We start from the raw sequence: 13,825 nt of genomic DNA on the forward strand, positions 1-13,825 counted from the left end.
AGAGAGAGGTTGGGTGATTTTTCTGCTTTCTGGTTATTCCTTCTCTTTCTTTAGAAACTTACCCTTTTTTTACCCAGCTTTTAAATATTGCCATTCTGCAATCCTCCACTTAAACTCCTCTTTCAAATCTGTAGCTAAAGCATGAAGTGGTTCTATCCATGTCCACAGTTCAATTATCACGTATACACAGACAAGTCACAAATTTTTATCTCTAGCCCTGTATGCCAGTTGCCAGCATGATATGCTCACTGAACTAAAACAAATTTATTAACCAAAATACATTTTTAACACCAAATTATCTATATGACATTGTAGTAGATGCAGAGGATTATAAGTTATCATCCTTGTCTTCAAGGAGCTTACAGTCCAAAAATGCAGAGACAGGCCTTGTAATGGTTAAGGTTGTGGGCTTGAGTCCTAGACAACTGGGTTCAAATCATGGCTCTACCACTAGTAATGAAATGACCTGGAGTAAGTTAGTTAGCTTCCATGGGCATTAGTTTCCCCTTCTGTAAAATAGGGGTTAACAAATCTTTCCTTACAGTGCTGTAGCAAAAGCGAAATGGAATGGTGCAAGTTAAAGCACTCAGTGGTGCAGATACAAAGCAAACTCTCTTACTATGGTAGTCTTTATTACAGCAATGTGGCGAGGTGTCAGAATACCAAGTAGCATATGCCAGTGCCAAGACAGTTCTGTAAACATGAAGTGTGGGAGCATTAGAGGAAGGAGACAGACCTGTGTGCTGGGATGGTTGGCCTGGAGTGGAGGATGAGTTAAATTCTCATTAAACTTTGATAATGAGGCAACATGCTGAGATGGTAGTAGGAGTACAGGAGCTTTACCTCTGAACTGTTGTAATTTTTGATGAGTTGTAATTTTTAAACCCGGATTTTTTCATGTGTGAATTGTGGACAGTGAAATCTATTCTAACCACCTTATATGGTTGTCAGTAATAGATGTGAAAATATATGTTGTACAGTAAAAGATGGAATAAATTTCAGGCTTTTAGTGCTGAATTGGTGTACCTTAGTGGAGAGTGTGGCCTATAGAGTTGGAAACACCTAAGACTGAACCCAAGATCACATTTACTAGCTGTGACCTTGAGCACGTCACTTCAACACCAAGCTCTAGTTTTCTCGTCTCTAAAATGGAGACTGTGTGCCTTGCCTCATCATAGGGTCGTAAGGATAAAATAAGTTACTGCTCGTTTGTGAGGCCCACTAGCAGCCAGGCAGGGTGAATGAAGCCCTCTGAGTTGGAGGCCAGTACCTAGAGCACTCATTCAGTGGTGACTTTAATCAAAGCCAGGATTGACTGCCCTAGGATTCTGTGTATTTAGCACATCCCATATAATAAAAGCCCAGTGACCGAAATGGTGGAATGACCAGAGACCAGAACACCACAGCCCCTTGCCCAGGCGGGCCCCGCCCCCCAGGGAATAGGGGTGCCCCTAGGCAACACAATATGATGTGAGTTTGATGGGGGAAAGTCGAAGAAATAGGGGGGAAGGTCTTAAGGGTCTGTGGGGTTGGAGTGGTCAGACCCGGAGTAGGTTTGGAGTGTGCTGGGGAAGGAAGAGGAAGATCCGATTGGAAAACGGCTCAGCACAGTACCTTTCTCATTGCGAACCGGATGGCGCCAGCCGTGGACTGAATGAGGGTTGTTTCATGAGTGCACTTGGGACTGACATGTTCATGGCAGCGGCAGGACTCCCAAAACTTCACTGATTCCAAATAGTAAACAGCTATCAACGTCAAAGAACAGAAACATCCTCTCCAACTAGAGGCTCTGGATGTTGCAACATGACTGAAGGAAACATCACTTAAGGAGGAGCTAGAAAAACCAGAAGTATACGACCAGAGGATTGTGGGATTGTGGAGGATGCCTGGGCATCTATTGCTAGAATGTGAGCCTGTTATTGTGCATGTACATAGTCAGCCCTATAGTCCTCAGTCTCACAGTATTTGGATGTGACTTCTGGCGGGAAATTATTTCGATTGAGGTTTGCTGTTCCATTGCGGCGAAGAAGATCAGAATTAAAGGTTTCACTTGTTACCTTGATTTGAAGTGGAGGAAAATGGGATAGTGACGAATAAGAAACTTTGGAGATAGAGACGGGCAGTTTGTCCAGACTGTTGAGAGCTCAGAATTAGAGTTTAATTGGGATAGAAATCCTGCTAATAGCACCTGATGCCTGAAATCTGAGCACTCTACTTTTAGCTTTTCCAGTTCAAGTTTTTGGAGACTGCTTATTAAAACATTCCTGGTTGGAAAGTGCAGAACACCACGACCCCTCACCAAGCCTGGCCCCGCCCCCCCAGGGAGCAGTTAGAGGTGATCAGGCAGGCAGGCAGAGGTGTTAGGGGCGATCAGGCAGACAGGCGAGCAGTTAGAAGCCAGCGGTCCCGGATTGCGAGAGGGATGTCCAACTGCTGGTTTAGGCCCAATCCACGGGATTGGGCCTAAACCAGCAGCTGAACATCCCCCAAAAGCTCCCAGATTGCAAGAGGGTGCAGGCTGGGCTGAGGGACTCACCCCTCCCCACCCCCTGTGCATGAATTTCGGCACCAGGCCTCTAGTATATAAATAACGTGTGACAATGTGTTGAATCCTTATTTCAGATCCTATGTTAGATATGGATATTCAAGAATTAGCCAGTCTTACTACGGGCGGAGGAGATTTGGAGAATTTTGAAAGACTGTTTTCAAAGTTAAAGGAAATGAAAGGTAAGCAGATGAATCCATTGGGCCTAACATGTTCCCATATTGATACTCCCTGGTTTTATATAGTAGGATTTTATTTGGTAACTGCTAATTCTATTCCATTCTCTGGTCTCAGTTATCTTGAGAAACGAGTTACTGGGAGACTGTGCCATCCTCTGGTGGTAAAAATCCCCTGGGGTAAATTCTCCTTTTCCTTCATTCTCTTTCCTCTTATTTTCCTTTTTTCTCTTGCCTCTGTTTCTTTCAGTGTGTCTCATTAATGTGGAGTCAGTGACACCCCTACCAATTTACTCACATAATTCCCATCTGGAGAATTTGTAAGACTTAAACTTCCTCACAGCTATAATGACTACACCATAAGCATGTCTTTGAAGCCCATCTCCCAGTGTTAGAACATTGTACACTCCAGATTCTCTTGTGTTATTAGATGAATTTCTTAAGATATATTTTCCCCCTAGACAAGGCTGCGACGCTTCCTCACGAGCAGAGAAAGTTGCATGCAGAAAAGGTGAGACAATCAGTCAGGTATTTATTACCTACAAAAGGTCCATGCTGTTAGAATTATAGCACTTATTGATTGATTATACTTTTTTATTTCTAAAGTGTCTTAGTGTGAATTTTTCATTGGATTTTAACTTATAACTAATTGAATGTTTACACAATAGTAACTTCGTTGCTGCAGTCAAACCAAGGTTTTTCAAATGTATGTTGAGTGACACGGAACTGTCATTGAGACTCAGCATGTTTGCCTTCCTAACTATTGGGCTGGAAAACGCAGTTATTTTGTTTTAGTTTGTTATTACCAACGCAACACATGTTCTTAGCAGGAAACATGTATGGTTTATGGTATGTGTTGTATGAATGTGTCATAATTTACCCACTGCACTTTTGGACAAGTCATGTGCAATTTTTGCTTCTATAAAGAGTGAAGCTCTGCATATCCTTACCCATCACCATAGTACACAACTCTGATTATATCTTGAGTGGAAATTTCTAGAAGTGGAAGTCCTGGGTCTGGATATTCAAGGGTTTTAATATATGTTGCCAGAGGGTTGGAGGACAAGGTATACAATTTTAGTCTTAATCAAAGTGTGACATGAAATGAGTTGAAATTTAGCTGTTGGCTAAAATGTGTTGCATGTTTCTCTCGACACAGGTTGCCAAAGCCTTCTGGATGGCAATTGGGGGAGACAGAGATGAAATCGAAGGCCTTTCATCTGATGAAGAACACTAAATTACTCCTACTAGGGTTTGACTAACAAAGATGCTAACTCGCACTACCTGAGATACTTTCCTGTCAACCCCATTACGTTTTGCTGAACTTTCCATCATCCTGTTGGCTGCCAGATTTGTTCATAGGATCCTCTTAATTTTAGTTTTTAGTAGAGGGTTAAGGAGAAAGTATTTCTCCCTCAGGATATTGTAAAGGAGTGAGGAGTATAATGATAGTAAGGACTGATAATTTTTCAGATATGCTTTTTTGTTCTAGGAATGGAAGGGAATGAGAGGCTCAGAGGTTGTGTGTGATTTGCCCAAGTTAAAGAAGAAGCCACTCTTAGTCAGCTTTGCTGGTGCATGCCCTGTGGTCACACTTGATGACGCAGATCAGGAGCTTGTGCCGCCTTTCCTGGGTGTTCTGGATCTTCTGCTTCTGAGGAGCTTGCTGCTCTGAGCTTCGATGCTTTTGCATCAAAAGAAAGGAAGCAGCTGCGGATTCAATTTGTGCTGTAGTATAGGTTGGGGCCAGTGGCAGTGGCCCTCAGGTTAATATCTAGCTAAAAAGTTGCTCTGGGCATTTCAATTAAAGTATAGTGTCTGAGAAATTCTAGAAAGTATTGAGGAGCCAGTGTAACATTTTAGACTATAATAAATGAGGCAAAGGTTTCCTACTCTGGTAGGGATAAGACAGATCCCTTTACAAAGTTGGGGGGTGAGGGGAGTGGGTGCGGTTGCATGTGTGTAAGAGACAGAGAGGAACTTAAGTAATTCCCTATAATGGGCCGTTGAAACAGACTGTGATCACATACGGAAGTTTTGGCATTGCCTTTATCATGAATAAACTCTTCTTCCTTAGAGTTTTCTTGAGATGTCAGAGCTGTGTTGTCACACTTTACACCCTCCTCTCTGAAAGACCACTGCCTAATAGTAATACTAAGGAGTGATTAAGGTAAAAAAGGATGTGAAAATATTAGGCAGTGAGTCCCTGAGTACCTTGTGTTACTTCCTGGGCTGAGTGGGTCAGCCCCTGGGGAACTTATCACCAAAAGGAAAGTTTCCAAAGGAAGAGTTGGAGATGACTGGATCAGCCATTCATTAGGAATATAAGGAAAGTTAGCTCCTTGCTGCAAAATAAAAGGTGGAACATGTTTTTCTTAAAATATGAGAGGTTTTAGAAAATACATTAGGATCATTGGTTAGAGAAAACAGACTAAAAAAAAGCTGTGAACTTGATTTTGTGGCTTAAACCAAGCCAGATGATTAAAATGTGATTTGCATATAAAGTCTGCTAATGTGTATTATTATGATTTTGTTGTTTAGTAGAGGATGTATATGGAGAAGCCTTTCTTCCTTCATTGGATTAGACATAAATAGTGAATAATGTAAGGGTTTGTCAAACTCACTATTTTGGATCCAACATGCATATGTATACTGACAACTCACAGATTTAAGACCTCAGCTATCAGCCTCTTCTAGGGGAAATGTGGGATAAAAGAATCCAGTGGCATCTACTAAAGGCCTAGGTTAAGAAGAATGATCATGAGCTAATCCTATATAATAAAGAGGTAATATGCAAATTGACCATCATACCCTCACACAAGATGGCCGCCCCATGCATCACAAGATGGTCACCCCATGTCATCACAAGATGGCCGGCAGGGGAGGGCAGTTGTGGGTGACCAGGCCTGTAGGGGAGGGCAGTTGGGGGCGACCAGGCCGGCAGGGGAGGGCAGTTGGGGGCAACCAGGCCGGCAGGGGAGGGCAGTTGGGGGCAACCAGGCCGGCAGGGGAGGGCAGTTGGGGCAACCAGGCTGGCAGGGGAGGGCAGTTGGGGGCGATTGGACTGGCAGGGGAGCAGTTAGGCATCAATCAGGCTGGCAGAGGAGCAGTTAGGGGGTGATTAGGCTGGCAGGCAGAAGCAGTTAGGGGCAATCAGGCAGGCAGGCAGGCAGGGGAGTGGTTGGGAACCAGCAGTCCTGGATTGTGAGAGGGATGTCTGACTGCCGGTTTAGTCCCGATCCTAAACACCCCCCCTCCCATGCACGAATTTTGTGCACCAGGCCTCTAGTCTATATATATAAAAGCCTAAGTGACCAGTTGCTATGATGTGCACTGACCACCAGGAAGCAGATGCTCAATGCAGGAGCTGCCCACTGGTGGTCAGGGAACTCTCACAGCAGGAGCGCCTCTCAACTGACCAACCAACCGGTGCCAGACACCAGGCTCATGGCTGGTGGGCACTGCTGTGCCAGCGTGAGCCTCCTGCCTCTGCTGCAGTGCTACCGAGAGGCAGCGTGGCACCCGGTCTGGGCTCAGGCTCCTCCTCGGCCGCCTGCTGCTTTGCACACTTCTACATCCCTTGGGGGATGTTGGACTGCCGGTTTTGGCCCGATCCCCAGATTGCGAGAGGGTGCAGGCAGGCTGAGGGACCCCACTGGTGCACAAATCCATGCAATGGGCCTCTAGTAGTGTAATAAAAGTTGTACTTTATCTAAAGTGACCTCTGTAGTTGCCATTCACAAGTTATTATGGACTGTCCACCTGGGATTTTATATGAGAGAATTGTCTGCCCCGCTCCTCTTGCAATATTTATCTATTTGTATAACACACTGTTTGGCACATAGTGGGTCCTTAATTTTGGTTTGTATTTGTATTTGATAGTTTGATGAATATTATCACAAAGTTTGAAGGTCCATGAGTGTCGGAAGGTAAGGAGAGACAGTAAGCTTTTTTCCCCCTGAGAAAATCTTGTGTTATGTAATAATTTTAGAGTGATGAAGACATAGTTATTTTTATAATTTTAAAATATGTTATCCTGCCAGAATATGAGAAGATTGACAGAAGCAGTTTGCTTGCTCTCTATTTATAGAACTTGGCCACATCTAATTCAGAGAAGCTGGAGATTCAGAGAAGCTAGACTTAGATGGCTGAGTAATATGGGATGTGGTTCCAGGACCATAGAGCATGTCAGGCCATTACTGCAGACCACTTATACCACATGAGATGTGATAAATGGCTAACTGCAAGTTCCCGTCATGGAGAGGTGGGGATAAATGTGTTTGCCATGGCTGATGTTGGACCCCCTCCACCTTGGGCCAGTCTCTTAACAATGGCCATAGGGAGAGCACGTGGCGCACCCCTTACCCTTCCTTGGCCTGCCATAGAAAGACAATCTTAGAAGAATCACTGTCTAAGGGTAAGATGAGAGCTCCATGAACTATTCTGAGCTTGTGTTTGCTGATGCAAAGCTAAATTTAGCAAACATGTGTCTAGTGTGGTCAGAGGTCCTGATTCATTAAATGCTCTGATTGATGGAGACAGACTTCCAGAGAATGCTGTAATGAGTTGGAGTTGTCCTTCACACACACACACACACACACACACACACACACACACACACACTCTTAAAATAGGGAAGACAATTTAGCTACAGCATTCTGTCATTAAATATCAAATTTCATTAAAAGATTGTAGGTGGAGAAAATGTAAAATATCTGGTCAAGTGTACCTACTTACTAGGATTGGCTTGAAAACAACACCCTATTAACTTCCCATCATTTGTATATCTCATAAAGTAGCATGCTGACTATGCAGGGCAGAGTTCTAATTTTGATTTAGATTCTACTTGGAGGTTAGTTTAGTGATCCATGCTTGCACCTTTGGCATATAAACTCTTGTAGAAAGGGCCTTAGAAATTCTCTACGTTTTATATTTTGGGCATGACCTATATGCCTGTTATTAACATCACAGGTCTTGCTCTTAATGTAGATTTCTTTATTCAGAGTGAAGTGTGTGTGTGTGTTGCAGTTCTTCTAGTAGAGGAAGCGTCTTGCTCTGTTCCGAGGTGTTTCTGATTTGCAGAATGAAGAATTAATAGAGGTAATAGCAATGTATGGGCCTTTTGTTGGAGCACCACTGAGCACATTCCAGCTCTTAATGACTTACAGTTCTACTTTGTTTCCCATTGGGAAAGTACTGATTCAAAACCAGGACTTAATAGTTATTACTGCATCTTTGGAACACAGGTTTGGCAAGAAAAGAACTTTTTTTCTCTAGACCCCTTTAATATCTGTGTGGATATGTTGATAGACTCAAATACTCTCTCCCCATAACTACAAATTTGGGCGGCACAAAAAGGGCACATACAGCAGTTCACGACCAGCCTTCCTGGTTCTCTCCTATGAAGGATGTGAACAGTCATTGCCTCTTCCCTTTCTCATATCAACCAGGTGGCTTTAATGCTATAACCACATGGGCTAAGTGATGCCTGGAGTAGGAACTGTAAGAAAACAGCAGCATAATTTAAGAGAGAAAAGATTCTCTTCATCTGAACCCAAGGACTTGGTCTGCACCAATCCTGCTTCTCAGGAAGTCATGTATGGTGAAGTTAGGTCTAAAGGGTGAGAAAAAGCAACTAACCTATTCCTTTAACCTGATGAAACAAGGATCCAGGGTTCAGCCAGCGCTGATTGGGTACTTTCTTGGTGCCAGACTGGGCCAGGTGCAGCAGAGGCTGCAGACTCAGTGAGGATGTATTTTCTCTGCTCCAGGAGCTCATCGTCCAACTCGGGTGGGAGGAGGGGACAAGCAAGATGAGGGCACAAAAGGTGGGATGCTGGGCAGAATATGCAGAGCGCCCTGACCAGCCCTAATTGCTTGTGGGAAGGAGAGCACTGTGGGGAGGAGCATAAAACACAGCTGGGAGCAGGGGTTCTCAAACTGGAGCCCACATCAGAATCACTTGGAGGGCCCCACCCCAGTTTCTGATTCAGTAGGTCCAGGGTGGGGCCTTGGAATGTGTTTCTACCGTGATACTGATGTAACTGGTTAGAGACCACATTTTGAGACCCACTGACTTACAGGAAGTGATGCTTGCATTGAACCGAAAGGATATGAATTTGGGCAGATAGGTGGAAGTTACGGCATGAACAAAGGTATGGAGATAACGCAAGGAGTTCTGTTGGGAAAACTCCGGTAGTCCAATTAGAGGAGTGGTGATGGGTAAGGATGGATTGATGTTGGAGAGAACCATGAAATCCTACTTTGTGGGGCCTGTGTTTCCTCTGGAGGTAATTGAGGAGTCAAGAAGTTTGGAGCAGAAGAGACATTAACTATAATTACACTCCAAGGAAATCGGGCAGTAGTATTAGCCAACACTAATTAATTAGCACTATTTGGAGAGAAGCGTTGAGAAGGATTCTGAGGCTGAGAATGGACCAAACACTGTGATTAGTGGTTTCACCGTGGATAGAGAATGGTGGCAGTTTTGCCCCATATTTGCCATCCCTGGACTAGAGGGAGACAGATTTAGAGACTATTGGAATAGCTCTGATAAAAGGTAATCAGGAACTGTTTGGTGGTATTCCTTTGGCTATTTATAAGGACTTACTATAGAATAGTACATTGGAAATGGATGCAAAGGTATTGCTGAGGTAGAATCTTCTAAATTGATTCATTTATTTAACAAAAATATGCAGTGGCCAAAAGAAGTTGGGGGTATAAAAATAAGATACAAACTCTGCTCTCAGGGAACTCGCAGCCTAGAGGAGGAGAAAGCCATGGTGAAGACAGTTGAGAATGTGGTGATAGATTCACAGAGGGCTTCCTGGAGATATCTGAAAGCAAAGCATTAGTGACCGTTAGCCAACAGAGCTGGTGGTGCCTGTCAGAAAGGCCAGGGCTGGGGTTAGCCTGGGGAGGAGGGGTTAACGTTCCAAGCAGAGTATAAGGCAGCCAGCTGTGAGAGCGACATGGGGCCCAATGATGAAGGTCAAGTGGTCCGTGTTAAAGACCTTAGAATGTGTGCTGTGGCTGAGGGGGTGGGGGCATCTAAGGTCAGGTAGGTCACTGGGGGTGGTACGGATGCTGAATGTACAGGAAAACAGGCTGGAGACTAGGAGAGTAATTATTAAGCTGGTGCAGTTGTCCGGGTGCTCGAGGACCTGTGTAGGGCAGTGAGTGGGAAACAGGACTGATTGGATGTGGGGAGTGAGGGAGGGGGACGACTGTGACTTCTGTGGCTGTAGGATGGGTAAATGGGGCTGAAGGCCAGGGGCGAGGGTGATGATTCAATAAGGGCAGTGGTGAATTTGCTTTTTAAGTTATGAGTTTGAGGTATTTGTGGCATCTCCACGTCCCATCAGCCCACAGGCTGCTGGCTACAGATATGAAGCCCAGGATTGATGGCCAGGCCGTAAATACTGCTTTGGAAGTCATTGGCATTTACGGGGCCTGAAATCTTGGGAGTAGATGAGATCACTTGGGGAGGAGCATCAAGAACACATGCAGTGGCTTGGGAACACCAACCGGACAGAAGGAGTAAGTGCGGGTACAAGGAAAAGAGGAGGTTGTGCCAAGGGGAGCCAGGCCATTCAGGGAGCAAGGCCTTTCCGAAAGGGAGGTTTGATTGACAGGCAGCAGAGGTGATGGGGAGCAAGGAAGAGATGTGCCTCAGGCTGCTCAGGAGTTGGAGAAGGGGGGGAGGGAGCTAGAGAGAAGCTACTGATAAAAATGGGGAGTCAGGAAAGGAGTTAGCTCACCACATATTTTTGTCAAATAGATGATTCAGTTTGTGGGTGTTATGTTTTAAATCACATTTGACAGGCAGCTGGAATTTAAAGTTTAGCTCAAAGGACAGGTTGGGTTAGAGGTATGGATTTGAGCCATTTGCTGAGAAATACAGATTAGACAAAACCTTAGTGGGGAGTCTCTATAGGGCAGGAGGGGAGAATTGGCCAAATAATAATCACAAAGGGAGGACTTTGATGTAGTTCCTGTGAACTCTGCCTCCCTCCCTTCAGGAGGGGTCTGAACTCTGGTAAGGTCCTTAGAAGGAAGGCTGCTGTGTAAGTGGCCCAGCTAATGACTGTGCCAGCCCCATTCTGTCTTCCTCCTCCAAATTGTTTTAATCATCCTGGTTTTTAATCCACATCAGCTGGGGTCAGTGTAAGATTCAGCCAAGGAGAAAATGTTGAAGTCTGTCTTCTTGGGAGTTTAAAATGAATTTTCACAGGAGGCTAAAGAGTCATCTGAGCTGGAAACCTCACTTATGAATCTAAAACTGTCTCCATGCCTAGGGGAAGAGTAGTCTGGTGGCATCTAATCATTTCAAAGGCCTTTAAGGCCAGGGGAAAAGACTGCAAAGTGACAATGGGGAGACAGCAGCTGTAGGACCTGTGCGTGCCAAGGCAGATGCAACAGGGTTGGGACTTTTCACGCAGGGGCTCCTGCTGGCACTGCATGTGGCCCTTGGGGAGTGAGTGAGGCCCGTGGTGCATTACATGAGGCTGTGGCACATCCTTGGTCAAAGGACATTAGGGCTTAGAGACATTTGTCCCCAGCGCCCCACTGGATTCCCTTGTAAATCCTCTCCCCACCCAGACACGGCAGCAAGGAGGAGACTGCTCCAGGTGCAGGAGCTTTTCCAGGAAAAGTTTATTAGAAGGGCACTTAGAGGGAAGAGAAGGACAGAGGGGACAAATCTTTAATAGTACAATAGTACAATGCTTAACCAGGTGCTCTGCTCTTACGATACAAAAGTTAGAAAAAGCTAAAACACTATAAATACGTACATGCTTTTTACAAAGGTATTAAAAGGTCAGGCTGGCTGAGAAGTGAAGGTGGTCGACGTCGTCCATGCTCTATTCCCGTTCCAAGAGTCCCGACCTGAACAGCCTTGTTGCAGGAGGGTGAGTGGAGGTGTCTTGGAGAAGGGGCTCCAGCCCTCCATGTAAAGTTCTCACCCCCTGGCAGGGAGAGGCCCCGAGCTGCCTGCTGTCACACGCCTCGACATGATTAGCGAGCCTGGGCTGGTGTGTCTGGATGCTGAGCCAAAAAAAGCCTCTGCGCCCTCAACCCACATCAGAACTGGCTGTGCCTCCAGCTCTTCCCAGCCACTGGCTTTGGGAGGAGAGACCTTTCCAATTTTCTTCAAGAAAATTAAATAGTTGTCTGTCTTGAATAGTTATTATATAAATAGAAAACACCAGGATGCAAGAGTGTACATTACTTGAGCATAAAATCAATTACAGAATCACTGAGTTCTCGATCCAGTTTACATGATGGGCAAGTTTGTTTCTGCAGCGTTGCCTGGAAGTCCGGTCATTTCCTTCTACCAGAGGTGCCTCATCTTCATTTTTGATCCATGTCCTCTATGTAAATGTTTCTACTCCCCCGCCCCCACTTGAGAAGTAGCTGATGCTCTTTAAAAGGGTGATATACATTTTGAAGATGGTTACTTGAAGGGATTCTGGAAGGGGACATTTATGCCACACAAAGAAAAATGGTACAACTTCGAGTCATCGATGGAGATTTTGGGAAAACGCCCAACTCTGCCACTTCAAGTCACACAGTAAGGCACAGTCCGGAACTAAACTCATGCCCTCTCTTGCTACTGGTAACCCCTGGTAAGTAAGTAGTCCCACGAGCTGTTTGCGGATTCCTCTCCCTCCACCTTTTAAGGACTAGACAGAGTGGCCTAGTGGGGCTCCCCCCTTGCAGAGGCGTACAGGGAGCCTCAGAAAGGGCAGCTAAGGATGAAGTCAGGTAGCTGCCTTCTCCCGACTGCTCATACATGCATGACATGCACACACTGCTTACAGAAAACCTGTTTCTGCGGTCCGAGTAAAAGCATTTAGCCCTGGAATACATCCACACTCTAGGAAGTCAAGGGGAGATGGAGAAAGAAAGAAAAAAACTAAGCACAAGATACGTGCTACAGCTCATTCCAATACATTAACAACGATTTTTAAAAAATAATCATGGTCGATAAAAAAAAATACAGCACAGACAACATAAGGACAATGGAAAAGCCTGCCAGCAGCCTTGCCCTCACGTGTTCTAAGAGTCAAAGTCCCTGCTCCTGACTCTCGGCTTGTCTCAAAATGTCAGGTCTTCTACAGCCCGCCGGGAAGCTGGCCAACTGAGATGATGCTCCAGCACAGGCCTGTACCCGGAACCGCTGGGCGGCTCCCTCCGCGTGCTCTGGAAGGACCGAAGTTACTAAATAAAGTTTGGAAGGGGGAGGAGAGGAAAGGGAATAGAAGTTGGCTCCTGGGGGAGGTGCTGAGGCCCCGCGCCCCAGGGATAGCTCCTCTGGGCTGCAAGGTGAAGGCAACCTGGTGGGGAGCCTGGACAGCTACACTTAACTGCTACCTAACAGCTACTGTCACCCTCTAGAACGGCCCTTGTTTCCTCTTGCGCCTTTCAGCTGTCCTTTAAAAAAGCTGTTAAATGTATAAATGCCTTTCATACAACAACTTAAGAAATATAACTAGTTTTGTGACAAAGAAAGGACACTGTTATGACACATGCCCCAAGCACCTGTGCAGCCTCTGTGACCAGAGCGGCCAGGTCCTAAGCTCTAGGTAAGACCAGATTGCGTTCAGTGGTGCCACAGGTCGGCTTACCTGCATTTTCCTTCTGCTGCCTCCCACAGGAGTCTAGTCTACAAAGAAAAAGGACCAAGTAAGTAGCTTTTGGAAAAACACAAAGCATTGAGGGTTCTGAGGCACCATTCACATATAGCCAAACATGGCCGTTCAATCACCAAAGTTGGGCTGTACCTGAAGCTAAGTTGCCAAGTACCTACAGGACAGCCGGTGCCATAGGAAGCCCTCACAGGATCGTGTAGCAGGTGGAGAATGCAGGCCCTCAGGAACCAATGCCCATGGCTTTTAGGAGAGGCCACAGTGGAATAATGCGCACTACAGGTCAGACCTGACCAGGAGTACGGCTGCACATCCAGGCGTTCCGACGGCCTCCTGCACCGGTAAGCAGCGGTCCACATGTCCTTTCACACCAGGCACAAACTTCACAGTGTTTGGCCCTCGGGTGGAATGCGGAGCTGTGCATTGTCTCGGTTCTGTCAGTGGCCCTGTGAGGA

The 13,825-nt window shown here is 45.7% G+C and overlaps 1 protein-coding gene across 3 annotated transcripts in view; it reads left to right on the plus strand.

The window, feature by feature from the left end:
* Positions 1-5,225, plus strand: part of AAGAB (alpha and gamma adaptin binding protein) — a 45,076-nt gene extending 39,851 nt beyond the window's left edge. For all 3 annotated transcript variants that reach the window (XM_059697390.1, XM_059697399.1, XM_059697408.1), the window contains 3 exons: positions 2,623-2,727; positions 3,183-3,232; positions 3,881-5,225. In XM_059697390.1, the coding sequence (XP_059553373.1) occupies positions 2,623-2,727; positions 3,183-3,232; positions 3,881-3,958 (233 nt within the window). In that variant the 3' untranslated portion in view covers positions 3,959-5,225. The remainder of the gene's footprint in view (positions 1-2,622; positions 2,728-3,182; positions 3,233-3,880) is intronic.
* Positions 5,226-13,825: the final 8,600 nt, after the last annotated feature.

Source organism: Myotis daubentonii, chromosome 1, assembly GCF_963259705.1.
Source record: "Myotis daubentonii chromosome 1, mMyoDau2.1, whole genome shotgun sequence".
NCBI classification, from domain to species: domain Eukaryota; kingdom Metazoa; phylum Chordata; class Mammalia; order Chiroptera; family Vespertilionidae; genus Myotis; species Myotis daubentonii.